The sequence below is a fragment of the Puma concolor genome, chromosome C1, assembly GCF_028749965.1.
Source record: "Puma concolor isolate L17-30 chromosome C1, mPumCon1.1.hap2, whole genome shotgun sequence".
NCBI classification, from domain to species: domain Eukaryota; kingdom Metazoa; phylum Chordata; class Mammalia; order Carnivora; family Felidae; genus Puma; species Puma concolor.
The window spans coordinates 30459230-30485667 of NC_141674.1; the positions used below are offsets into that span (position 1 = coordinate 30459230).

The 26438-nt window shown below is 41.2% G+C and overlaps 1 protein-coding gene across 28 annotated transcripts in view; it reads left to right on the forward strand.

Annotated features, from left to right (window-relative positions):
* The window catches only part of MACF1 (microtubule actin crosslinking factor 1), a 338401-nt gene that overhangs the window by 174753 nt on the left and 137210 nt on the right, over positions 1–26438 (forward strand). For 17 of the 28 annotated variants that reach the window (XM_086716531.1, XM_086716529.1, XM_086716541.1 and 14 more), the window contains 20 exons: positions 2915–3081; positions 3875–3987; positions 4088–4194; positions 4609–4728; positions 4882–4977; positions 5628–5755; positions 5844–5937; positions 6100–6254; positions 7039–7315; positions 8280–8408; positions 9670–9747; positions 10361–10522; positions 12574–12678; positions 13858–13953; positions 15666–15797; positions 18318–18470; positions 19775–19929; positions 21312–21438; positions 21976–22159; positions 22581–22750. In XM_086716531.1, coding sequence (XP_086572657.1) covers positions 2915–3081; positions 3875–3987; positions 4088–4194; positions 4609–4728; positions 4882–4977; positions 5628–5755; positions 5844–5937; positions 6100–6254; positions 7039–7315; positions 8280–8408; positions 9670–9747; positions 10361–10522; positions 12574–12678; positions 13858–13953; positions 15666–15797; positions 18318–18470; positions 19775–19929; positions 21312–21438; positions 21976–22159; positions 22581–22750 — 2748 coding nt within the window. The remainder of the gene's footprint in view (positions 1–2914; positions 3082–3874; positions 3988–4087; positions 4195–4608; positions 4729–4881; positions 4978–5627; positions 5756–5843; positions 5938–6099; positions 6255–7038; positions 7316–8279; positions 8409–9669; positions 9748–10360; positions 10523–12573; positions 12679–13857; positions 13954–15665; positions 15798–18317; positions 18471–19774; positions 19930–21311; positions 21439–21975; positions 22160–22580; positions 22751–26438) is intronic. The other 11 variants (XM_086716532.1, XM_086716557.1, XM_086716539.1 and 8 more) reach the window with 1 other exon arrangement.

Below are 26438 nucleotides of genomic sequence, written 5' to 3' on the forward strand. Positions count from 1 at the left end.
CTGCCAAGTGGTACAGTATTTGAATCGACCACTCTGTGCATTTTGTCGCTTTAGGATGTCTGTATCGTGAGCAAATAATAATGGAAGGTTGTCAGCTGAACATGGAGTCAGAGCAAAGAGGCGGTGGGTAGAGAGGACAGATTTGCAGGCTGATCTTACTAGCTGGCATCATCAAAGTTTGGCAGCCTGATTTCTCCTGTAGAAATACACCTGTCAAGGGGACAGGAATCCTGGATCTGCTGGTTAGGCCACCATTTCACCATCACTGTCTTGGAGGCAGCACTTATGGCTTTCCCTTTTCCAAACTCCTTGAAGGCCACCCATGCTCTTTTGTTCCCATAGCCTTTCTTAGGCATCTTAGTAATATTTAGGAGTCTTCAGCTTTCTTGTATACTCAATAAAGTATGAAAGTTCTTGGCCCTGTTTTTTTTCCCCTGAATTTTAGAGTATCTTCACCTGATTTAATCTTATCTGCTATGAGTTGAGTTTGTAAATTTAGTATTCAGAGACTTGAAAGTGCCTTATTGTTGATTGTTCCCATGTACTGATGACCAGGGAGGCTACGCCATTCACAGTGCTGCACCTGATGGAGACAGCTAAGAGACAGGTGTTCTGTTGACATGCTTGTGCCTTCCCTGCCCAAAGCACCTGGCCCCCAAGTTGTTCTGGGCATGGTGTGTTATTATGATGGAAAGGAAATGCACATTCTCTAGGCATATTACCTACATCGCTTTATTTAATCCTTATAATGACTGTATGATAAAGTTATTGTTTCATCTTAAATATAGGGAAGATGGGGTGCAAGAAGCTTTGGTCATTTATTTATGTGAAGTCATGTTCCTGGTAAATACCTCCTTTCCAGTGCTTGTCTCTCTGACTCATAGGCTTTTTCTTTTTCTTATTGATAAATATTGTTTTGTAGCTTTCATTATAAATGTAAAGTATGTTCAGTATTTAAAGCCTGAATAAAAGAAAAGTAAAAAGAGAATAAAATTATCCATAGTCTCACTCCAGGAGAGACAACCATTGTTGATACGAGCTCAAACTTGTTTGGTTATACTACAGACTGTTTTGAATTTGCTAATGAGTAAGTTTGCTGTCTAAAAAGTAGCCTGTCTCGGGATTCTATGTAGACCTTACCCTAAAATACATTTGTTTATTTTTATTGTTTTATTTTTATTTATTTATTTTTTTAATTTTTTTTTTCAACGTTTATTTATTTTTGGGACAGAGAGAGACAGAGCATGAACGGGGGAGGGGCAGAGAGAGAGGGAGACACAGAATCGGAAACAGGCTCCAGGCTCCGAGCCATCAGCCCAGAGCCCGACGCGGGGCTCGAACTCACGGACCGCGAGATCGTGACCTGGCTGAAGTCGGACGCTCAACCGACTGCGCCACACAGGCGCCCCTATTGTTTTATTTTTAAACTAAATAATCATTAATTAAATGTGTTAAATGTCCAGCATATAACTAACACAACACTAGGTGCAGTGGGTGATATACGGAAGCAACGTGATCGCTGAGTTTCAGAGTTGGAAGTTTTTCTTTCACAACATCCCCGCTTCTTCTTGAACATGCCCTGTGTCGAGGAGCTCTCTCTCTCTTGGGGCTGCTCTTGAATTTTAGATAGTTCTGATTGTTAGCTGGGGTACTGGCTCCCCAGGAAACCTATATAGTCTTGGGGAGATAAGATCAAATGTATGAAATAATAGCCAGTAATTCAAGATAGTATTTAGTGTTATGTAGGAGTAAGAATTGGAGGAAGACCATCATCCATACAAGGAAGAGCAAACAGAACTCTGTTGAGCATAGCCCTATGTCTGGGCTGGGTGCTGTAGTATATGATCTCGGTTATCAAGCAATCCTGAGAAAAGGTAATAGGTATTATTTATTCCCACTTTACAGATGTTATGACTGAGGTCCAGCTTACAGTTTTTGAAGTTGAGATTCAAACCCAGGTCTGCATGGAACCAAAGGCATGCACTTTCTTCTCTCCCAAACTGTCCTCTAAGTAGTTCCTGTGCTGGATTTTGGGGGTTTTGTAAACTAACATGTTTTCTTCTTATAAAAATGTACATGATGTACAAAATTTGGGAAAGAGAAATATCACCTATAATGCTACCACTTATGAGATACCTGTGATGATTCGTTTGGTGTCTTTCTCTCCTGTATTTACCCTTATTTACCCTCATGTACATATATGCATTTATCACATACCTTGTGTGCATGTGTATGTATGTATATATATGTATGTACATATGACTATATATTTAGGTATTCTGTATATCTTTTAACAAAACCGCTATTAAATTGTTTTGTTTGCGTTCTTTTTCTTTTCATAACATACGGTGATCATTTTCTTTTGTCATTAAGATTTGCCAAAGCATACCTTTTTATAGTGCTACAAACAATTCCACCCTGTGTATGTGCTATTAATTTGTAACCAATCAATCCCTTATTAGAGCTTAAGCTCTATAGCTTTTTGCTGTAACATTTATCATATGTTGGTAAGCATTCTTGTATAAATTTTTTTGGTGTGTGTGTCTCTGATGGTTTCCTATCAAGTATATGTGTATTTTAAGACTTTTGATTCAAAACTTCATCTGGAGGAGTTAGGGCATGTGTATTTTCACTGGTACAATATGTGAGAATGTCCGGTGTTAGGTATTCTCTCCAGTACTAACTAATATCATTACAAAAAACTTTCCCTATTTGATAGGTGAAAAATGACCTCTCGTGGTTTTAATTTGTATCTCTGACTACCAAACAGAGTGAATATCTGTTAGAGTTGTCATTCAGAGTTGTACCAGCCTTCGATCTCCCTCTTCTTCTAAGAGCCATATGCATGAAGAAGAGAAGGCTAGAAGGCTTCTTCTTATTTATGCTAAAGTACCCGTGCCATATCTTTTGGCAGATCTCTGACATCTACATTAGTGGAGAATCAGGGGACATGTCAGCCAAGGAGAAGCTTCTCCTGTGGACCCAGAAGGTGACAGCTGGTTACACAGGGATCAAATGTACCAACTTTTCCTCCTGCTGGAGTGATGGGAAGATGTTCAATGCACTTATTCACCGATACAGGTAAATGCAGTGGGATTTCACTGTGCCTGGAGGAGCTTCTTCTCATCTTGCTTGCAATAAGTTATAATGCCACTTTTTCCCTGAACCAAGGATCAACACTCTGACTCATTTTCTCACTTCAAAAAGGAGTATGTATTGAATTCCTGCTACTCTAGGCACTGGGTACAAACACCAGGGAACAGAACCACAACAGCTCTTGCTTTCATGGAGTTTATTTATTAGGCAGTGAACAAAGAAATGCATTCTGTTATATGGTGGTAAGTGCAGTAGAGGGGTAGAGAGTGATGGGGTTTGTTGTACTTGGGACGGGTGGCTGGAGATGGCCTCTCTGATTAGGGTGCTGGAGCAGAGCTGTAAAGGAGCGAGCCACACAGTCCTCCTAGGGTCAGAGGGCTTCACTTGGAGGAAACAGCAAGTGCAGAGGGTCTGAAGTGGGTGCTTACTTGGAGTGGATGAGGAATAGCAGCTGGCTGGAGTGAGATGAGTGAGGAAGATAGGAATTTTGATGACAAAAATTAAAATTATTGCACTCTTAATGATCATAAACACATCCCAGCTTTCACCCTATACTGGCTTTCCCATAAAATCCAACCAACCTGCTGTTATGGGTTTAGGATGAGGGAGCACTGGGTTCCTGGCATGTAATTAAAAATGGGATTAGTATCTTTCTAAACGTCTTGCTTTCTCTCTAATGTAATTAGTGTGTTCCAGCTCTGGGTACTTCTAAGAGGTTTGCTTTGTGTGAACTTGTGTGATGTATAGGCCTTTCACGTGTCTTGGTGGACTTTTACAGACCTGATCTGGTAGATATGGAAAGGGTACAAATCCAAAGTAACCGCGAGAATTTGGAGCAAGCTTTCGAAGTAGCAGAAAGACTGGGGGTCACCCGCTTACTGGACGCAGAAGGTGAGAGTGGACCGGTGTTGAGTTTGTTTGGCTTATATTCATTGTCCTTCTGCTGGCAGCTCCCTCTGTTCTAAGAAATTTCTTTCCCTTTTTCTCTCAGATGTGGATGTGCCATCTCCAGATGAAAAGTCTGTGATCACTTACGTGTCTTCAATTTATGATGCCTTCCCTAAAGTCCCTGAGGGTGGAGAAGGGATCAGTGCTACGGTAAAAGAAAACTTCCCTAAAATACCTTCTGGCTTTGATATGTTTGGGCGGAATGCATTGATTAGACTTTGTTTCTCAAGCACTCACTGTATGAGGAGCACTTTTATACAGAGCAAACTGAATCCACATCATCTTTATACATGGTCATTGTCTTTGGTCCCTGGGAATGAGTCCAGATATTGCTAATTTTGTAGCATCCAGCATAGACTATTCTAGTGTCAGGAAATTGAATCCCATCTTGAGAGCCCTTGAGGAGCTCTGAAACTGGGACTCCACGCATTAGGCTGAGCAGCTGTGTAGGCAGTGAGAGGAAAGGGATTTTATGTGGTTTGGGGTGGCCTGAGCTACTGTCTCCTGTGCTTGTCTTGTGTACCGCTAATCAGAAGGTGTGTGATATCTACCTTTTGGCAATAGGAAGTAGACTCCAGGTGGCAAGAATACCAAAGCCGAGTGGACTCCCTCATTCCCTGGATCAAACAGCATACAATACTGATGTCAGATAAATCTTTTCCCCAGAACCCTGTTGAACTAAAGGTAAAGTCACAGACCTAAATTGTCTTTTATAAAGTTCAATGCTGGGATTAAGCCTCAGAGCTCGCTGCTGCTGGCTCCTGGGGTGAGGTGGTATACAAAGTGGGTCAGGTTGCTTGCATGCATCCATTCATTCACCAAATATTAATTTTATAGGCACTTTATAACCAATATATACACTTCAAAGAAACAGAAATTCTGGCCAAGGAGAGAGAAAAAGGAAGAATTGAGGAATTATATAAATTATTAGAGGTAAGGAAACTTACCCTTTGCTGATTCTTGGGGTTTGCTGGTTTGCCTGATTGTTATTTCTTTGTTAGATTGCCGGCATGCTCTTCCCAACCTGCATTAATAGCAATATTCTCAGGGTGACAAATCAACATCACTTTTAGTCTGGTGTTGAAAATTTATGGTAAATGGGTACCATCATCCATCTGTATTTTTGAAAGAGGCTTTTGAAAAATGACATTTATTCAGAAACACTGAGTTTTATGAATGAGTTTTCCTGTTTTTCAGAGGGAAGCGAATCCTCTCCCTAAGATGGAAAGGAGAGAGACTTCCATCCATATTTTCACTCCTAGAGAATTTGAAGCTGTAGGTTTGAGCGTTTGGCCTTTCCAGAATGGGAGTTAGTAAGAGGACAGGTGGATTTATGGAAAACGTAGAAGGAATGAAAAAATTTAGAGCAGCTAGTAGTCCCTGTATTTTGGAGATGGTTTCTTTGCTCTTACCTCGAGGTGAGGTACTGCTAAGTACTCCGTTCTTTTCTCTTATTAGACAACAGGAGAAACTGCTGATGGCTGGGTAAATATGCAAGAAGCCATGTGTCAAGAACACGTAAAAGTGGGCCTGAGGGCACGGCTGTGTTTTCGGACTAAAAGAGTGTCTCTGGGATTTTTCAGGTGTGGATTGAGTTTGGCCGGATTAAACTGCCTCAAGGTTACCACCCAAATGATGTGGAGGAAGAATGGGGAAAGCTCATCATCGAGATGCTGGAGCGAGAGAAGTCGCTTCGCCCAGCTGTGGAGAGGTGGGCTCAGGGCCTGACGGCAACCTGATGTTACCCACCCGGGCCGCTTTGAGCCCAGCACGTGACTACGGTTTTTATCTTATTATAGGCTGGAATTGCTGCTACAGATTGCGAACAAAATCCAGAATGGTGCTTTGAACTGTGAAGAGAAGCTGACACTAGCTAAGAATACACTGCAGGCTGTGAGTGTCTGTGTTGTCTCTCCCCTTCTCACCCTGTGCGCTGATGGTCCAGATTCACGATTGAGAAATCCAGCTGTGTCACTTCCTCACACGCGGCTCCCTCAGTCCTCGTGGGTGGGGCACTGGCATTCTCCCACTCCTATTACTCCTTTTCTGTCTTAGGACGCTGCTCACCTGGAATCGGGACAACCGGTACAGTGCGAGTCAGATGTCATCATGTACATTCAGGAATGTGAGGGTCTCATCAGGCAGCTGCAGGTGGACCTCCAGATCCTACGGGATGAGAATTACTACCAGCTGGAAGAGCTGGCTTTTAGGTGAGGAGCACGGGGCTCAGACAGAGGGCTTGCTTATCGCTGAGGCTCACAGATCAAGAGTCTGGCACTGAATCTTGTAACTTGGGTCTTGGAGGTCCGTGTCTTGGTGGGGATACTACAGGTATGTGGGGCAGGAAAATTCTCATGGTGGAGGACACTTGCCCCTTATTGCAGGCCCTGCCCACTTAGTACCTGTAGGATTCCCTAATCACTGTGGCCTCTTATAACGCCCACACATATTTCAGGGTGACCTACTGGGATGCAGTACCACATCTGGGTTAGAACTGCTGCCGATCGAACGCATCATTTTGTAGAAAAAACTAAGACCTATTGAGGGGATGGGCATCACCTAGGTCACGCAGTTTGTACAGGACCAAGACTAAGACTCATGTCTTTTGGTCCCTAATCCATGTTTATTCTGTTGTACCATCCAGGAGTTACATAAACAGATACTGGTTTGCCTCCCTCCAATTAACACTGTAATTTGGCATTTGCCTCAACAACTCTGAATGACGAAGATGTTAAAACCACCTTGTGTTCCTATAACACTTCTTTTTTCAAAACACTTTTCCTGATATGATCTCATTTTTATTTTTACCTCATCCTTGTCAAACGGATAGGGAATATTTTATCTTTAAAAAGTGCGTTTCAGGGGCGCCTGGCTGGCATGCAACTCTTGATGTCAGGGTTGTGAGTTCAAGCCCCACATTGGTTGTGGAACCCACTTAAAAAAATGTGTATTATAGATTTAAGTGTTTTCCTTTTTTCTCTTACTCCATTTCAGGGTTATGCGTCTGCAAGACGAGCTGGTCACCCTGCGTCTAGAGTGCACAAACTTGTATAGGAAGGGCCATTTCACTTCACTTGAATTGGCTCCACCCTCTACTTTAACCACTACTCGTCTGAAGGCAGAACCCTTGACCAAGGGAACCCATTCTTCCTCTACCTCCTGGTTCCGAAAACCCATGACTCGGGCTGAACTTGTGTCTATCTCATCCTCTGAGGATGAAGGCAATCTTCGATTTGTGTATGAACTACTGTCTTGGGTAGAAGAAATGCAGGTGGGTGTATGTTCCAAATGCTTATGCAATGTGTTAAGGTTTACTGGACCCAGCAGCTTGTCTAGGAGTGCCAGGATGCTCTGTGCCCCTTGGATAAACTCTAAATTATTAATGCTGCCTGGAACCCAAGCCCCCTTCTCAAATGTTAAATGGGTAGGGTCAGCTCAAATCCTCAAAAGTCCCACACCGGATAGCATAGGCTTTTCTGATTGGAAGCCCTTTGGGAATCATTCCCTTCAGTTAACTGTACTCTAAGTGGAGCTCATGGGAGAAATTACAGTCTATAAATCTCAGTTACCTTTTCTGAAACTCCCTCATCAGCAGAGGAGCTTATCCCTCACTCTTTGTTGTTGGTCTTCCCTCTGGAGTTTAAGCAGTGCTGTGCCTCACAGTTCTGAGGGGCTGTGCATGCATGTATTCCAGAATAGTGGTTCAAGTTCGATACTGTCCTTTTTATCCTTCTAATGCGTTTGTTTTACATGAAATTCTTCCCATGCCCTGATGGCCGATTCCCCATGTAGCGACAAATAAAAACATCCAAAGACAAGCTATTTAAATATTACCTGCCACTGGTCAATAGTTGATGCCATGAATGAAGTTTAATATTTTCAGATATTTCTTTCTTATATCCACTCTGATTGTGAAATGCAGAGCTTCATAATGGAAAATGCCTAAACTATAAAGTTAACCTTCAGCCTTTGAAAACACCTTTCTGGTTGGTGAATTCAGGAATGTATCCCGTAATGCGGCAACAAAAGGCTGCCCCTGCTGCAGGAGTTGGAATTTAGTCTCCAGCTCTTTGGGGTGATAATGGCATGTTTTCCTATAAGAGGCCGTGATGGAGATGGCTTAGGTGTCCTCTTGCCCAGTCTCCTACCCTCAGCCCCCTTGCCCAAACATCAGTTCTGAAAATTTTCTTTTTTTGCTGATTCAACCAATGAAATACATATCTTTTCTTTTCCAGATGAAACTGGAGCGAGCAGAGTGGGGCAATGACCTGCCTAGTGTGGAGTTACAGCTGGAGACACAACAGCACATCCACACCAGTGTGGAAGAACTGGGCTCAAGTGTCAAAGAGGCCAGGCTGTATGAGGTGTGTGCATTCAGAATCCATCACGGAGCGGGGTGCGGTGGGGTGGGATGGGTAATGGGGTAGCGTGCACAGTGCAGCTGTCTCTAGGGAGAAGGAGGCTCTGGAAAAGAATGAGAACCATGAGCAGCACTTTCCACCAAATTCCCTTTCCACATCAAGTGTCTCTTTTGCTTTTTGAAATGCCCTTATGAGCAAAGTATTTTTATTAACCCGTTTTTACTAAAAGGAGTAGCAATTCTGAAAGCTAAGGTCAGAATCAGTGCATGGTGGGTGCAGTTTCCAAACAGTCCTGCTCCAGAACCTCATCTTGTTTCCACTTCACCTCCTGCCTGTAGGGCGTGCTGGAATAGAAAAACTACTCACTCAGTCTCTCCCTCACTCATTCTGTCTTCCCATTTGTAATTTCAACTTTCCCCTGCAAAAAAGCAGCCGAATAGTTTGGGAATCATCAGGCATAAGTTTTGCTAGAAACCTCCCAGAGTTACTGGAAGCACAAAGTCTCTCAGCTGTGTTCACTCCACTAAACCGTCCCTCACTCATGGCTGCCCCAGGCTTTATTTTTTATTTTTATTTTTTAAGTTTTTATTTAAATTCCAGTTAGCTAACAGAGTAATGTTAGTTTCAGGTATACAGTACAGTGATTCAACACTTCCAAACATCACCTGGTGCTCATCATAAGTGCACTCCTTTTTTTTTTTTTTTTTTTTGGAATAAAAATATTTTTTTAATTTCTTCTTTCTTTTTCTTTTTTTTTAATTTTTTTTTTTTTTAAGTTTATGTATTTATTTTGAGTTGGGGTGGGGAAGGGACAGAGAGAAGAGGGAGAGAGGGAGAATCCCAAGCAGGCCTTGCAGTTGTCAGTGCAGAGCCCGATGTGGGGCTCAAGCCCACAGACCATGAGATCATGACCTGAGCCAAAGTTGGACGCTTAGCTGCCCCCACAACAAGACTCCTTAATCCCCATCACCTATTTAACCCGTCCCCCTACCTACCTCCCCTCTGGTAACGATCAATTTGTTCTCTAGCATTAAGAGTCTATTTCTTGGTTTGGCCCATAATTTTTTTTTTTTTTTATTTAAATTCAACTTAGTTAAAATACAGTGTTTCTCCAGGCTTTAAAACCTGACCCAGAGATCTGTTATCTCAACTTCTGTTTCTGGGGTAATCAGTCCCTAACTATGTGCAGACATAGTTGAAAACATACTGTACATATAGTTTACTTACTCTTTCTCTAATACATCTTTATTTCATTTTTTATCAGGGAAAAATGTCCCAGAATTTCCATACCAGTTATGTTGAAACTCTTGGAAAGCTGGAGACGCAGTATTGTAAACTGAAGGTGAGTTTTGACTCTTTTGTTCTCTTCATGGACTGTCTAGTTCCTTCCAAACAACTGTCTTCCCTAATTCAGAAAGTCTGCGGTTTGGCCCTGTTTTGGTTTTCTGCTTATTAGGTTATATCATTTACTGTGCAATTGTTATATGTATTACAACATTTTCTCAATTTTCTTAGTGGATCAGAAATCACTGCCCCAGAAAGTTTAAATTAAGTAGAACCTGTCCCAGTTTCCGTGTCTTACCAAAGCAGTGCCTGTATATGCTTTGAGACACCAGAACAAAAAGTTTGAGGTTGGTAGGAAGGAGACTCTTCTTCTGTTCTTCATTCCCATCTTTCAAGATTGTCCAGAGTAGGACAGGCCTAGGATCATTCTTTATTCAGGGAGCCCCACAGAAGCCTGGTGAGTTGCAACTTCTTGCTAGGATTGACCAGGGCTCTGGGAGTCCTGTGCTAAACTTGTACTAAATTTAAATTTGAGTCCATGAGGAGCACCCAGAGATGAAAAATCAAGGCTAAATTTATTTCCTGCATTATTCTTTGCTTTGATGTCACATGTGCTATCTTCTACAGATGAAAGCCTGGCAGTCTAACCGTGTAATCCCTGCTTTGTCTAGGAAACTTCCAGCTTCCGGATGAGGCACCTTCAGAGCCTGCATAAATTTGTCTCCAGAGCTACAGCTGAGTTGATCTGGTTGAATGAGAAGGAGGAGGAGGAACTCGCATATGATTGGAGTGACAACAATCCCAATATCTCAGCCAAAAGAAATTACTTCTCTGTGAGTCTAGCACAACAGACCTGTCATATTTATGTAATAGCAGAAGGAGACAGAGAGAGGCTAATCTTTTGAGAACTTGGATTTCTGGATTTGCATTCTTCTGAGTAGAAATAGGAACCCCCTGCTTAATGCATCTGTGCATGTGAGAAGTGTACATGGAGAGAGGGGAAACCAAGTCCTAGAATGAATTTACTTAGAGTGTGTTTAGAAAGGCAGTGTCTTGGACAATGAGAGTATTGGACTGCAAGTCGAGTTGTTTCAGAATAGCTTTGTGTTTAGGATGGTAGGCTTTGGAGTGAGAGACCTGAGTTCCAATTCTTACTCCTCCACTAACTGGCTCTGTGACCTTGGGCCAGTCATTTAATCTCTCTGGACCTCTGTGAAATGGGATTATAGTATCACTTCAAAGACTTGTGTAAAAGATTGACTAAGCTAATATGGGCAAAGCATTTAGTATAGGGCTTACTGTTGTTTAACTGAAGCATACTCTTGACTTTTCATATATTCTGAATTCTGTTAAATTCATTTAATAATTTTTTGGTCAAATATCTTCATTTGTAAGACAGGAAGGGAAATTGAATATTGGACAACGACAACATTCGTTTGTTCTTTTTCAGTCAATACAATGGGGTTGTTTTCTTTCTAAGTGTATTTCCACATCTCAGCATTTTTAAAGATATTATAAACTCTATGCAAATAGGAAGCTTTTTTTTTTTTTAATTTTTTTTTTCAACGTTTATTTATTTTGGGGACAGAGAGAGACAGAGCATGAACGGGGGAGGGGCAGAGAGAGAGGGAGACACAGAATCGGAAACAGGCTCCAGGCTCTGAGCCATCAGCCCAGAGCCTGACGCGGGGCTCGAACTCACGGACCGCGAGATCGTGACCTGGCTGAAGTTGGATGCTTAACCGACTGCGCCACCCAGGCGCCCCAAATAGGAAGCTTTTTTAAAAAAAATTTTTAATGTTTATTTTTGAGAGAGGGAGACAGGTAGAGTGTGAGTGGGGGAGGAGCAGAGAGAGAGGGAGACACAGAATCGGAAGCAGGCTCCAGGCTCTGAGCTATCAGCACAGAGCCCGATGCGGGGCTCGAACTCACAAACGGTGAGATCATGATCTGAGCTGAAGTCGGATGCTTAACCGACTGAGCCACCCAGGTGCCCCAGGAAGCTTTTTTATTCACATTTACTTTAGATACTTTTAAATTCCATTAGATTTAAAGAAATGTAAACTTCTGAGGGCCCCTGAGTGGCTCAGTCGGTTAAGCATCCGACTTTGGCTCAGGTCATGATCTCACCATTCGTGAGTTCGAGCCCCACATCGGGCTCTGTGCTGACAGCTCAGAGTCTGGAGCCTGCTTCGGATTCTGTGTCTCCTCTCTCTGTCCCTCCCATGCTTGTGCTCTGTCTCTCAATAAGAAATAACCGTTAAAAAATTTTTTTTTAATAAAAACTTCTGACTAGGGAATAGCATATGATTTCTAAAGTAAAGAAGAAAGAGTAAATGCTCTAATGCAGTAAACTGTCTGAGAATGGAAATCAGGCTATGATAAAGATAAAAAGAAAGTGCTTAGAAAGAAGGGATCAAATGTGACAGCAAGGATCAGCACCCAGCTTTATAGAAAAGCTAGCATCTAAATTGGGTCCTGTAGTGTTAACAGAATATAAAACCAGAGGAGGGCACTGTAGGCTGAGGGAATAGTCTGAGCAAAGCCAGTGAGTCACTGATTGGGATCTCAGGGTGTGTCAGGTATGAGACATGAACCAGCCACTCCTGCCAAGTTATCTCCTTCCTCTGTCTCCATTGCTCACCTGTGTTCCCCTGCTTTTTCAGATCTGGCCCAGGCCCCATATCCTTTGTAAATCATTGTCCAGTAATTCTAGCATTTTTGCTCTTCGAAATCCTCTGGCACGTGCTATTTATTCCTCTCATTTTGGCACTAACCCTGTGTTGGAGGCTCCTTTAAAGTGGGGGCAGGGAACACAACTTTTTCTTTATTGCTCCTCTCCCCTTAATCGCACTTACTGCATCTAGTTGAATTCAACTTTCAGGAGTTGACAATGCAGCTGGAGGAGAAACAGGATGTGTTTCGGTCTCTACAAGATACAGCAGAGCTGCTGTCACTTGAGAACCACCCAGCCAAGCAGACTGTGGAGGTATGTGACTTGAGAATGTGTGAGGGTCAAGTGCTTAGGGTGGTCATAGTGGAAGCATCCAAATCAGAGACTTCGTTCTGCTGAAACACCTGAACGAAGTGTCAGTGATCATTTGTCTTGGATCTTCTCTCTTTATTCCAGCTCCTGAAAGACTACAAACAAAGGAGAATAGGAGGAGAAACTAGAAGAGAGATTGACTCCTATTGAACCATATATTTTATTTTATTTTATTTTATTTTATTTTATTTTATTTTATTTTATTTTTTTAATTTTTTTAATGTTTATTTATTTTTGAGGCAGAGAGAGACAGAGGATGAACGGGGGAGGGTCAGAGAGAGAGAGGGAGACACAGAATCCGAAACAGGCTCCAGGCTCCGAGCTGTCAGCACAGAGCCCGATGTGGGGCTTGAACTCACAAACCGCGAGATCAGACCTGAGCCGAAGTCGGACGCTTAACCGACTGAGCCACCCAGGCGCCCCTGAACCATATATTTTAAATAGGCATGCGGGCAGATCCTGTCTCTTGTTGGTGTGGCGCCTTTGCCCAGAGAAGAGAGAGAGAGTGGGGGAATCTGGGAGGGATTTATTCACGCGCAGGTTTTGCTGATCACTTACAGGTGACCCTTGAACAACATGGGTTTGAACTGTGCAGCCCTCTTATATGCGGATTTGTTTTCTAAATACTGTAGGATACTGTAAATGTATTTTTTTTTCCTTATGATTTTTTTAGTAACATTTTCTATGCTGTAGCTTACTTCATTGTAAGCATATAGTATATATACAGTATATGTACATGTAACATACAAAATATGTGTTTGTTGACTGTTCATGTTATCAGTAAGGCCTCCAGTCAACAGTAAGCTATTAGCACTTAAGTTTCTGGGGAGTCAAAAGTCATGTGTGGATTTCCAACTGCACAGGGGTTTGGTGCCCCCATCCCCTCCATTGTTCAAGGGTCAGCTATAGCTGCAATTGAGTGTGGAAGAGGCCTTTTCTATGTAACCTATGTTGGATGAAAGACAAGCCTGTTTCTCATGGGAAGCCTTCTGCAGATGCCTGTCAAGCATCTCCATGTATCTTCTGTTGGCCTGTCATTAGCAGAGTTGGACTTGGAAGAGAGCATTGCACATGTATGTTGCTAAACCCCTGCCCTTCTGTGCGTGTGCTTGGCTCTTGCAGGCTTACAGCGCTGCCGTCCAGTCCCAGTTGCAGTGGATGAAGCAGCTATGCTTGTGTGTTGAGCAGCATGTAAAAGAGAATACTGCTTATTTTCAGGTATGTGAACTTTGTGTTTGTGTGCGCGTGTGTGTGCATGCACACGTGCGCACGCATGAGCATCAGAGAAGATGAGAATACCCTTTTCCATTCAGGCAAGCAATTGTATGTACCTGTGTGTCCACACAAGCCTGCACATGGAAAAGGTAGGGTGAAAAACACATCTATATCAGTTAAACCACACTTTACTGTGTAAACCATCACTCCCAAAGCACAGCTGCTTAAAACTGTAATCCTTTAGTTAGTTCTTGACTATGTGGTTTGGTGATTTGGGCTAGGCTCAGTTGAGATGAGAAAAGATGATATTCTTATTCTATGTATTTATTTATTTTTAAATTTACATCCAAGTTAGTTAGCATGTAGTGCAACAATGATTTCAGGAGTAGATTCCTTAATGCCCCTTCCCCATTTAGCCCATCCCGCCTCCCACAACCCATCCAGCAACCCTCTGTTCTCCATATTTAAGAGCCTCTTCTATTTTGTCCCCCTCCCTGTTTTTGTATTATTTTTGCTTCCCTTCCCTTATGTTCATCTGTTTTGTCTCTTAAAGACCTCATATGAGTGAAGTCATATGATATTTGTTTTTCTCTAATTTTGCTTAGCATAATACCCTCTAGTTCCATCCATGTAGTTGCAAATGGCAAGATTTCATTCTTTGTGATTGCCGAGTAACACTCGTGTGTGTGTGTGTGTGTGTGTGTGTGTATACATACATACATACATACACCACATCCTCTTTATCCATTCATCCATTGATGGACATTTGGGCTCTTTCCATACTTTGGCTATTGTTGGTAGTGATGCTATAAACATTGGGGTGCATTTGCTCCTTCGAAACAGCATACCTGTAACCCTTGGATAAATACCTAGTAGTGCAATTGCTGGGTCTTAGAGTAGTTCTATTTTTAATTTTTTGAGAAGAAAAGATGATTTTCTCATCTTGCTTAGCCTGTGGATGGCTGCAGGCAACTGGCAGGCAGGCTAGGGGCTGGTTGGTTGCAAATGGCATCACTTCCACGTCTGATAGTTGGTGGGGGTGATGGGGTACAAGGCCATGACATCTGTTAGGCTAGCCTAGGCTTCTTCATGTTTGTCCCACAAACGACCAGAGAGAGTGAGCCCCAGTACACAAGCCCTTTTTTCTGCTGTCACATTTATTATATCATTGGCCAAAGCAAGTCATGTACCTGGGCCGGCTTCAAGGGAAGAAGTACACCCTCCCTCTTGATGGGTGAAGCTGTAAAATCCCAGGACCATTTTTCTTTCTTCAGTCTATCACAAGGTCAAGAACATACTCCTTATTTTCAGATGAGGATAGGAGGAGGAAATAAGCCGTTGCCTCTGTTTGGGTTTGCCCTAAATTAAATAATCTTGCTAATCATTTTGTAATCTTATCAGTGAATTGGAATGTTTGATCACTCAACCTCTAGGCTTTTCATGACACGCTTACCTCACAGCCAAGTGTCCTCACTAGCAGTGTTTCTGAGAAGGCGAAGCTGACTGACTTTTCTCTAGGGTTAAATAGGCTTTGTGGTTGTCATCACTAATATTTTCCCAGATGTGGTGTTTTAAGCCCTCAGTTTCCACTCGTGCGGATTTTGTAATGAAGTGTCATCAATCCAGGAGAGTAGTTACAGTGAGATTGCTTTTTCTTGGTTAACATCTGTGTGTCGTGATGTGTTGAGCCCAAGATCCCGTTCCTATCCTCACAGTTCTTCAGTGATGCACGGGACCTGGAGTCATTCTTGAGGAACCTCCAAGACTCCATCAAAAGAAAATATTCCTGTGACCACAATACCAGCTTATCTCGTCTCGAGGACCTGCTCCAGGACTCCATGGTGGGTGTTGCCTCAGAGGGATGATTACTCCTGAGAAACAGAGTAAACCATATCAGCTGCTGCTGTTTATATCCTTGAAAGCTGTAGGGTAATGGGTCAGTGTTATAAAATGTGGCTCACATTCAAATAAAGTTTAATCCCAGTTTGTTCTTATTCTTTTTTTTCTTTTCTGTCCTTAAAGAAGTTGCTGATAAGATTCCTTTGGGTATGCTATTGAAGTAAAGGCCTAGTCCTCTTCCCCTGAGCCACTTAGTGCCCACTATGCTTGTCTTTGCATTGTTCCTATTTTAATTCAAAAGTTGGGACCAAAGATGAGGTGTAAAGCATGAAAAATAGTGTTGAAGGGGATTAGGTGACTGACATCAAATTCTTTTTTCACTCTTTCATGCAAAGAGAATTAAAACAAAACCAAACCAATGAACTAGACCTGAGCCAAATTTTTCCTCTGTGGTAATTTTGTTTTGCCAAAATTAGGTATTAGAATATTGACTTTAATTAAGGATGACGTTAAAATCTTATGTAGATATAATGCAATATTTGTCCAATTTATGTAGCAGTATTAACTTTGAGAAAATGTTTTTGCATCTGGTATTTACTCCAAATCAGTTTTATATTCATTTTCTCCAATGAATTATTCTTTCAGAAATGCTGATAATAAAATCAGAGCAGGAGTGTTTACGTGTATTGAATGCATATTACACAGAGTTGGCAGGACAAGGCCCCAGCTACGTCCCAAATTAAGATAGAAGAGTGTGTAATAGGGAAATTATTTTTTCTATATGAGAAGCCAGAGGATTCCCACATTTCAGTAGAAAATTATAAATAAGAGAACCAGAGAACCCAAAACATTTTTGTAGGTGAAAGTTGGGTATTTGTGAACATTAGTTGATTATTTATTGATTTATTTTTACACTTTCAGGTATTATTAACCTATGAATGGGTTCACATTCAGTGTTTTACCCGGGCCAATAATCTGTTAATTTAATGAACTTGGAATGAAGGATAAAAGCCTGACTTTTTAGATGTTGTCTCTAGAATGTCTCTCTTGGAGGTACTTCAAGTTTGAAGGAGGAATATAATAATCCTTGGCTATTATCTCCTCCCTTCCACAGAGTACCTTCCTGTCTTAGGGTAACTTCTCTGCAATTGTTGTCATATCTTCTCTTCTCGAGGGTCGCTGCTCTGTTCCCTCCTCTCCAGGTCAGGGGCATCGGGTTGGCGGCGTCATCTGGGCATGAAGTCACCTGGGTCTGCTCCTCAGCTTTTCCTCAGCTTGTCCGTCAGGTTCGGGAGCATCTGTCATGGCTTCTGGTTCTTTTCAGAACTTTTACCACGCTGAGCACTTGGTCTCTGGAGCTTGAGATGTTTGGCTGTGGGTTAGACAGAAATTGACATCTTTATTGCAAGGAAACGGAAATGGGTAGACCAGCTGTCAAGTACGGAACAGTGTGGCTGTCTCCCTGATATATTCCATTCCTCTTTCTTAACTAATAAGTTAAAGTTGTATTTCTTCCAATCATGCTCCCGGGGACAGGCACAGGTAGTTTATTTAAGCATTTCTTTTTCTTTACTTGCATATTCTTAATTCTTTAATGGCATTTCTTAACATTATTAACTCTTTACTCTCATCACATCTACTTCCATCCTAAGAAAGTCCTCTTCTAAGGACTTTATATACCTCAAAATGGGCTTGACACATCCTGGTAATACATGAAAGTTATCTTTTACTCTCTAACACAATTGGTAGTACATTGCTACCAATTTTGTGGACAGGAAGTTCATTAGTTTTTAAGATAATTGGGTTTGCAGAGACTTGAGAGTTTCAATTTTGCATGATACTTCTTTCAAACCATTCAAATTTACATGAGCATGGCACAGCAAGACCCTAAAAGGTAAACCCTGAATCATTTGTCGTGTCTCCACCAACAGCATTGCTTTATAAACTGTTGGTGGAAGAGCTAAGATCTTTCTCTAGAAAGTTTGACTCAATTTAAGAAAGTGAAATATTAGTAGTAGAGCTTGGGAGGTATGATTATTTAAAAATTCTTTAAAGAGCACAATTCTAGCTTCTCCTAAGCAGAAGGCAAGAACTGGCTTCTGCCAGTAAGAAAGCGAATAATAATAATAGCGACAGCAATGTTGTTATTATTGTTTTTAAATTTCCATGCTTTCTGAACCTTATTTGGGGAAATCCCTTGTTAGCTGTGTGTAGCTGTATTTGGCAGCTGGCAGTTCTTTTTTTTGTTTGTTTTTGTGTTTTCATTACTTTTGCATGTGGCTTCATGATTCATTGAAAAGGGCACAGGGAGAAAGCTGAACAATTTGAGTATAAAAGCACTTGGTAGAAGACAAATATCCTCTCCTTTTTTCTTTATCTTTGTGTTTCTAAGATGGCTCCACCAAGGATCCCTACTTAACTGAGAAATGACATTCTCTGAGGGAGTGGAGCACTCAGTTTTCTTTGTTGGCTCAGTCACCCTGAGTAGCAGCATTAATGTCTTTTTTGTGTTTCTTCTCACTTTGTAGGACGAAAAGGAGCAGCTTATACAGTCCAAGAGTTCCGTTGCCAGTCTTGTTGGGAGATCAAAAACCATTGTTCAGCTAAAGCCACGCAGTCCTGACCACGTGCTAAAGAGTACCATTTCTGTGAAGGCCATCTGTGACTATCGGCAGATAGAGGTGAGGAGGTGGAAAGGGTACCTCTGGCTCCAGAAGGAAGGGAGGGAGAAGCAAAACCTTCAGTTTAGGGGTGTGATAGAGAAAGGTCTAATGTTACAGATTTTTGATTTTTTCATAGAACTTAAACATTCTTTTAAAAAAAAAAAAAAAAAAAAAAAAAAAAAGCCCAAACTCTATAATCTTGACCTGCTCCCTGCCTCTGTGATTGGTATCATCATCCACCCGATTTCCTAAGTAATGTCAGAAATGATACTTTGTAGCCCCTGAGCCATATCTTTGGCTTTTCCTCTCTTATACCCCACAACTAGTAGCCACACCAAATCAATACCAACTTGCAAATAAATATCCCTTAGATTAGATGTACTTCTTTCTGTCCCTGCAGCTACTACCCTGATTTAGACCATAATTTCTTTCACTTGAATAATGGCATTAGCCTCCCCAATCAATGCATTCTCTATTCTTCTACCAGAATGATCTTAAAAAAAAAAAAAGAACAATTCCCTAGTTCTATTTAGATGGCCTAAATTCCTTAATGTGGCTTCAAGGTCCTGAATAATCCTTCTTTACCTTTCTAGGCAAGACTGGGTCATGTCCCTTCCATGCATTCCCTGGTAAATTGCATTTGACATACAGTATTATAACTCTTACCCCCACCAGAATATGAGGAATATTAGCCATGTTTGTTAGTTTACCATCTTACCATTCTTACATCCAGTGGCCCAGCAAAATTCCAGGCACATAATAGGCTCAGTAAATATTTGTAATGCGTAAGAATGAACTTCTCTGGCACTTTTCTGTGTCTCAGTATTTCTGTCTATAAAATAGGGATGAGGATGTTGGTTCCTTGTCTCCCAAGAGAAAGAATTGATGATTCCAAAATGCTTAAGCCTTTTTAAGGGATTTGAGTGGGATGACAAGAAGGGAGGAAGAGGGAAGTATCACAAAAGCAAAGTTGTGATTATTCATGTCCCTTTAACCTTTGCCCTAATGGCTGTAGATGCAGAGAGGTTGTTTCTGGAGGTCTTAAGACAGTCTCCTTAGAACTTGCATATACTAGGTTACTTGACCTGTAATAAACATTTAACAAACACTTGCTTCCTTGATTTCTTTGATGTCTCAACCTTTCCCGTGTTGTATATTTATATAAGGTTATCTTTTCATCAAAATCAGGAACCCTCACTAAGGGATGTCAGATCTCCAAAATGATTTTTTTCTTAAGGATTTCATAGCTTTGGGATCAGGCACCACATCATACAGGTTGTCGGTTTATCCACTAGCAATAACTTACAAGTTTGTCTCTTCAGATCACCATTTGCAAGAATGATGAGTGTGTGTTGGAAGATAATTCGCAGAGGACCAAGTGGAAAGTGATCAGCCCCACAGGGAATGAGGCGATGGTGCCATCGGTCTGTTTCCTTATCCCCTCACCCAATAAGGATGCCATTGAGATGGCCAGCAGGTAACTTGGTTCAGGGGCCACTCTGGACTGCCCATGTGCTGCTTGGCTTGAGTGAATTGATGGAGGGATGAATCTGCATTTGCAATCTTAAACAGAGCAGCCAAGTTTTAAAGTTTCTTTTGGGAAAGACTTACTATTAAGATAGCAAGTCTTGTGCTTGCAGCTACATGGTAGGTTTTCAGTAAATGCTTATGTTCAATTCGGTGATCATTCTTGATCATAAACAGTTAACTCTCAGAAGATTGATTTTTGTAGTGACAGTTAATTTTCTTGTTTATATTTTATTAAAGTAACATACATACATATTTTTTAAGTTTATTCATTTATTTTGAGAAAGAGACAGAGAGAACCAGGGAGGGGCAGAGAGGGAGGGAGAGAGAATCCCAAGCAGGCTCCATGCCATCAGCACAGAGCCTGATGGTGGGGCTCAGACTCACAAACTGTGAGATCATGACCTGAGCCCAAACCAAGAGTCAGACGTTCAAGTAACTGAGCTAGCCAGGCGCCCCTACATACATATTTTTAAAAGCTGAATTACACCATGAAGCTTGTAATAAAAACCAGCTATTCCCTCCCCCACCCCAGAATTCTAATTTCCTAAGCCTGCTATTTTCAATCCTTTATTTTGATGTCACTGAAATTTTAATTAATGGGTTTTTTGGAGAGGGAGCAGATAAACTAAATGGGTTTAAAGTCTCCTATTTAAGTGAAGTCCTGGTTTCTAATTTTCTATCTTATTCTTATATGTCACATTTCTTAATTTGAAATTCAAGGTAATGTGTGTGTTGAATATTTCTGTGTATGTGAGAGTTTAGAGTCTGTAAGTCTTCCAGAAGTTGAGATTGAATCAGGCACAGGATGCTTTAGAAAGAAGCTTCTCCGGTCCTTCACACTGCAGTTCTTTTTTTGTTTTTTGTTTTTAATATGCCAGATAACTTTTTAAGTTGTTCTTAACTTTTAAACATTTTAGCAGTTTTGTGAATATATAGACCACAGTAATGTATTTTTAAGCATTGATATGGATTGTCGTTTTTCAACAATTCCAAATGGGGTTATTTTATCTCTACTTTTCTATATTACTTACCTTCACGGGTGTACCCTCTCTCTGACTTCTCGTGATCATTATATATACAGGTAACATTTATAAGACTGCTAAACATGCTGACATCATATTCATAATACCATTATAAGTCCAAATTGTTTGACTATGTCAATTAATTTGGTTCTAAAGATTGCTGTGTTGTTATATTTGATTACTTGCCTTTCTCTGCTCAGCATATAAATCCAGTTCTGCTAAGGCAATCACATTTTCGCCCTGAAAGGTCTCTAATGTGGAGCTAAGGTTTTAGAATAGCCACAGCCAGCTTCTCTATTGTTTCTAGGGTCGAACAGTCTTACCAGAAAGTGATGGCCCTTTGGCATCAGCTACATGTTAACACCAAAAGCCTTATTTCCTGGAACTATCTGCGGAAGGACCTTGACCTTGTAAAGACCTGGAACCTGGAAAAGGTAATTGTGAAAAGCCTTCCCTCAGGCTCACATCCTATTGGCAAGCTTTTTTCAGAAGGAACTTTTTTTCATTACTGTAAGACTCCTGCCCACCCAAAGGGAGTAAAGTGGAGTCAGGGATGTTTCACAATTAGGGGGTCCTAGGAACAAAAAACAGCAGCCTGAATGGATAAGGAAATTCCTGATGAAAACAAACAAGATCTCCTGTTTTCTTGGCCAACTAAAGGCTTCTTCTCACTCTGCAGCTCTTGTATAAATGTATGTTGTACAGGAATAATGGTGAATTAACCATTAGTCAGGGTTGTGTACAATAGGGCACAGTGGGTGCTTCTGGGGTGCTAGTAATATCATTTCTTGATCTGAATGCCAATGACATGGACAAGTTCTTTTTGTGAAAAAACAAATGTTTGCAGTTACGGTATGTGCAGCTGATTTGTCTATATATTAAACATCAATAAAAAGGAAAAAGGGAGAAGGTATTATGTTCCCATTCTGTTGAAATTTCTTTTATTTCCTTCTCTCTGTGTCTCTCTTTAGCTTCGAGCCTCAGCACCAGGGGAGTGCCACCAGGTTATGAAGAACCTCCAGGCCCACTATGAAGACTTTCTGCAGGATAGCCGTGACTCTCTGCTCTTCTCAGTGGCTGATCGTTTGCGCTTGGAAGAGGAGGTGGAGGCTTGTAAAACCCACTTCCAGCACCTGATGAAGTCCATAGAGAATGGTGTGTGCCTTGGCAAGAGGGAGAGGAATGGTGGAATGAGAGCCCTGAAGGGTGCTGCTGGACCCTTCATATAGACTAGAAAGTACCACCTTTTTACCATTTGAGTTGCTAAAAACTTGAGATAGGGAAAAACTTATAGAGATGAATTCTGAAAATTAGATCATGGAAGAAGAGGCCTTATTTGTCATTGCTTATCAGCCTGTCACATTTTCTTGTGGAGATAACATGTTTAGATCCTTAACGATGAGTGTATAATGCAGGGAATTTAGGATCAGGCAGAAGCTTCCCCCCATGTAAGGCCTTACTTTCATTTGTGGAATATCAGGCCTGTTGCCCTCTGTCTGAGGGTGAATCTATTATTCTCAGGTTTGTTGATTTCTGTTGTGGTGGTTAATGGTATTCTGTACTTGTGCATTCACAGAGGACAAAGAAGAAACTGTGGCCAAGACGTACATTTCAGAGCTGAAGAATATCCGACTACGCCTGGAGGAGTGTGAACAGCGGCTGATCAAACGAATTCAGTCTCCAGCCAGTTCTAGGACTGACAAAGATGCCCGGCAGGATAGTGCATTAAGGATAGCGGAGCAAGAGGTAAGCATCGAGCAAGGTGGGTGCTGCCTGCAGTGCACATGCTTTCAGAGTGAATGGGTGTCAAGACAATATGGAGCCTAAGACATAAAACAATAGACTCATGGCATTCCTTCTCAAGAGTCCTTCCCTGCAGCCTATAAATGCCTTTACCTGTGGCAAAGAATGATTTCAACTCCCAGTGTGTCGCTGAATGTTTATTAGTTTTTTACACACTTGGGAAGGCAAACTGGCAAATTCTTCTAAGCACTGCATTTGGGCTACATATTTTAAGACCGCGTAGTAGAGATGTTACTGTCGGCTCAAAGTTTTGGAAAACTTTGGAAGTTAAGTGATTTAGTACTTAACTATAATGAGTTTCCTGAAAAAGTAAAATGCCATCAAAATGTAGGGCAGTGTTTCTGAAGTAAAAGCAGCAAATATTAATTGTTTTGCTATGTGCTCATAGGTATGTAAAGACAGTAAGCCAAAGTCCTTGCTTTGGGCTTATAGCATAGTTTAAAGAAGAATAAAAGGTTGAAGTCACAATTAGAAACTTGAGTATAAGAGATGTCATAAGATAGTACCTAGGATATTTACAGATTTCTAAGCAAACATTGCTATAGGAAGTTTGAGTATTATTAGACCATTTCTACTTGGGATGGTATGAGAGCTCTTTATTTATTTTTTTTTTAATTTTTTTTTTTTTCAACGTTTTATTTTATTTTTGGGACAGAGAGAGACAGAGCATGAATGGGGGAGGGGCAGAGAGAGAGGGAGACACAGAATCGGAAACAGGCTCCAGGCTCTGAGCCATCAGCCCAGAGCCCAACGCGGGGCTCAAACTCACGGACCGCGAGATCGTGACCTGGCTGAAGTCGGACGCTTAACCGACTGCGCCACCCAGGCGCCCCGCTATGAGAGCTCTTTAAAGAGTATAGGGGATGCCTGGGTGGCTCAGTCGGTTAAGCATCAGACTTCAGCTCAGGTCATGATCTCACCATTCGTGGGTTCGAGTGCTGCATCGGACTCTGTGCCAACAGCTCAGAGCCTGGAGCCTGCTTCAGATTCTGTGTCTCCCTCTCTCTCTGCCCCTACCCTGCTTGTGCTCTGTCTCTGTCTCAAAACTAAATAAGCATTTAAAAATTAAAAAAAAAAAAAAAAAAAAAAGAATATTAGATTTGACCTGGGAGCCTGAAGGAATGGAAAGGACTGGCTAAATTAGGAGTGATTTTTCTTACCCTTCTCAATTATTCCAAAGTATAAAGAAGAGGATGAGTGGGCAGTGTAATTTTCAGTGGCCAAGAAGGATCTAATATGCCTGAATGAAGCATATCATATAAACCTGTGATTTTCATATTGAAACTTACTAGTTTTCTGTAGTCACCTGAAATCTGTTTGTCCCAGCAAAATAGAACATTCTAAGAAATGTTAATATTTAGCTCTTCTAAAGGATCTTCCTTTTTTTTTTCATTAACTTTTTATTTTGAAGTAGTTTCATTATACAGAAATTTTCTTTTCTCATATAGCCTTCACCTGGATTCCCCAAATGTTGACATTTTTCTGTATTTGCTTTGTCATTTTTTTTTACATATGTATACATCATAATAATCTTTTTTGGAGTGCCTGGATGACTCAGTCAGTTGAGCATCTGACTTCAGCTCAGGTCATGATCTCGCAGTTCGTGAATTCAAGCTCCGTGTCGGGTTCTGTGCTGACAGGTCAAATCCTGGAGCCTGCTTCAGATTCTGTGTCTCCCTCTCTATCTGCTGCTTCCCCATTTGCGCTGTTTGTCTCTCTCAAAAATAAATAAACATTAAAAAAATTTTTTTAAATAATCTTTTTCTTCTTTTTAGAGTGAGTTCTGTACATGATACATTTTTACCCCTAAATACTTTAGTGTGCATTTTCAAAAATCAAGGGGAGTCCCTTATGTAACCAAAGGACAATGATTAAAATCAGGAAATGAACATTGATATAATGCTGTTATCTAAGACTTTATTAAAATTTCATCAGTTGACTTAATAATGCCTTTTTTGGGTATTCTCCACCCCCTCCAAATTTTTAGTATAGGACTCAATCCAGTACCTATCACACATTGTGTTTAGTTGCTGTGTCTCTTTAAATTTCCTTAAACTGAAATAATTTCTCAACTTTTTATCATCTTTCATGACCCTAACATTTTTTTAAATGTTTATTTTCGAGTGTGCCTGCATGCACGTGCAGGTGGGGGAGGGGCAGAGAGAGAGGGACACAGAGTATCCAAAGTGGACTCTGCACTGACAGCAGAGATCCCCATGAGGGGCTTAAGTTCATGGAATGTGAGATCATGACCTCATCCAATGTCAGATGCTTAGCCAACTGAGCAAACCCAGGCGCCCCAACCCCACTCCTAACGTTTTGAAGAGTGCAGGTCATTTATTTTGTAGGCTATTCTTTTCTTTGTGTTTATCTGAGGTTTTTTCATGATTAGATATAGGTTACACATTTTTGGCAGGAATACCACAGAAATGATTGTGTGTCTTCAGCACATGATATCAGGAAGCATGTGATGTTGATTTGTCCCATTACTGGTGATAACTTGTATTGCTTGTTGCTCTTTTCCCCTTTGTAATTACTACGCATGTTGTGGGGGGATACTTGGAGACCATGTAAATATCTTGTTTTACATCACACTTTCACCAACTAGTTTTTTAGCAACTAGTGTTGATTCTTGACTGAATTAATTATTAGTATGACTATTGCCAAAAGGTGATTATCTATTTCTGTTGTTCCTTTTACATTTTAAAATTTCTATTCTATGCCCTCCTCTCTTCCTTTTTTAAAAGTTATTTATTGGGGTGCCTGGGTGGCTCAGTCGGTTGGGCATACAACTTTGGCTCAGGTCATGATCTTGCGTTTGTGAGTTTGAGCCCCACGTTGGACTCTGTGCTGAGAGTTCAGAGCCTGGAGCCTGCTTTGGATTCTGTGTCTCCCTCTCTCTCTGCCCCTCCCTCACTTATGGTCTCTCTCTCTCTCTCTCTCAAAAATAAATAAACATTAAAAATTTTTTTTAAATAAAGTTATTTATTTATTTGAGAGAGAGAGCAAGTGGGAGAGGGGCAGAAAGAGAGGGAGAGAGAGAATCCCAAGCAGGCTCCCTGCTGTCAGTGTAGAGCCTGATGCGAGGCTCAGTCTCAAAAACTGTGGGATCGTGACCTGAGCCAAAACCAAGGATTGGACGCTTAACTGACTAAGCATCCCACGTGTCCCCTTTCTTCATTCTTTATGTCAGTATGGACTTATGGATTCTTATGTTAACGGTTTGTAAGTTGTTACTGTCTTTATTTTGATGTCAGAATTTCTCAAGGGGCTATTGAGAGCCCCTTCAAGCTGGTATCTATGTCATTTTAATATGTCCCACCATTCTTTGAGTGCTTTCTTATTTCTTAACAAAATGAGATATTTCAGGTTCATCTTGCCTTTGCCAGCCCTAACCCTGGAATCAGCCATTTCTCCAAGGAGTCCTGCTTCCTTTAGGTAGAGAATGCTATTTAGAAACCAAGATCTACATATAAGCATGCTCATTATTATTGGGGTGTCATTGTTTCTAGGCCTGCTCAGCAGATAGAGCTAGAAAAACACATACTTACAAACGCATAATGCACACACACATACAGGCACACCCCAGTGTTACACACATGCATATTTATATGTATACACATATATGTGT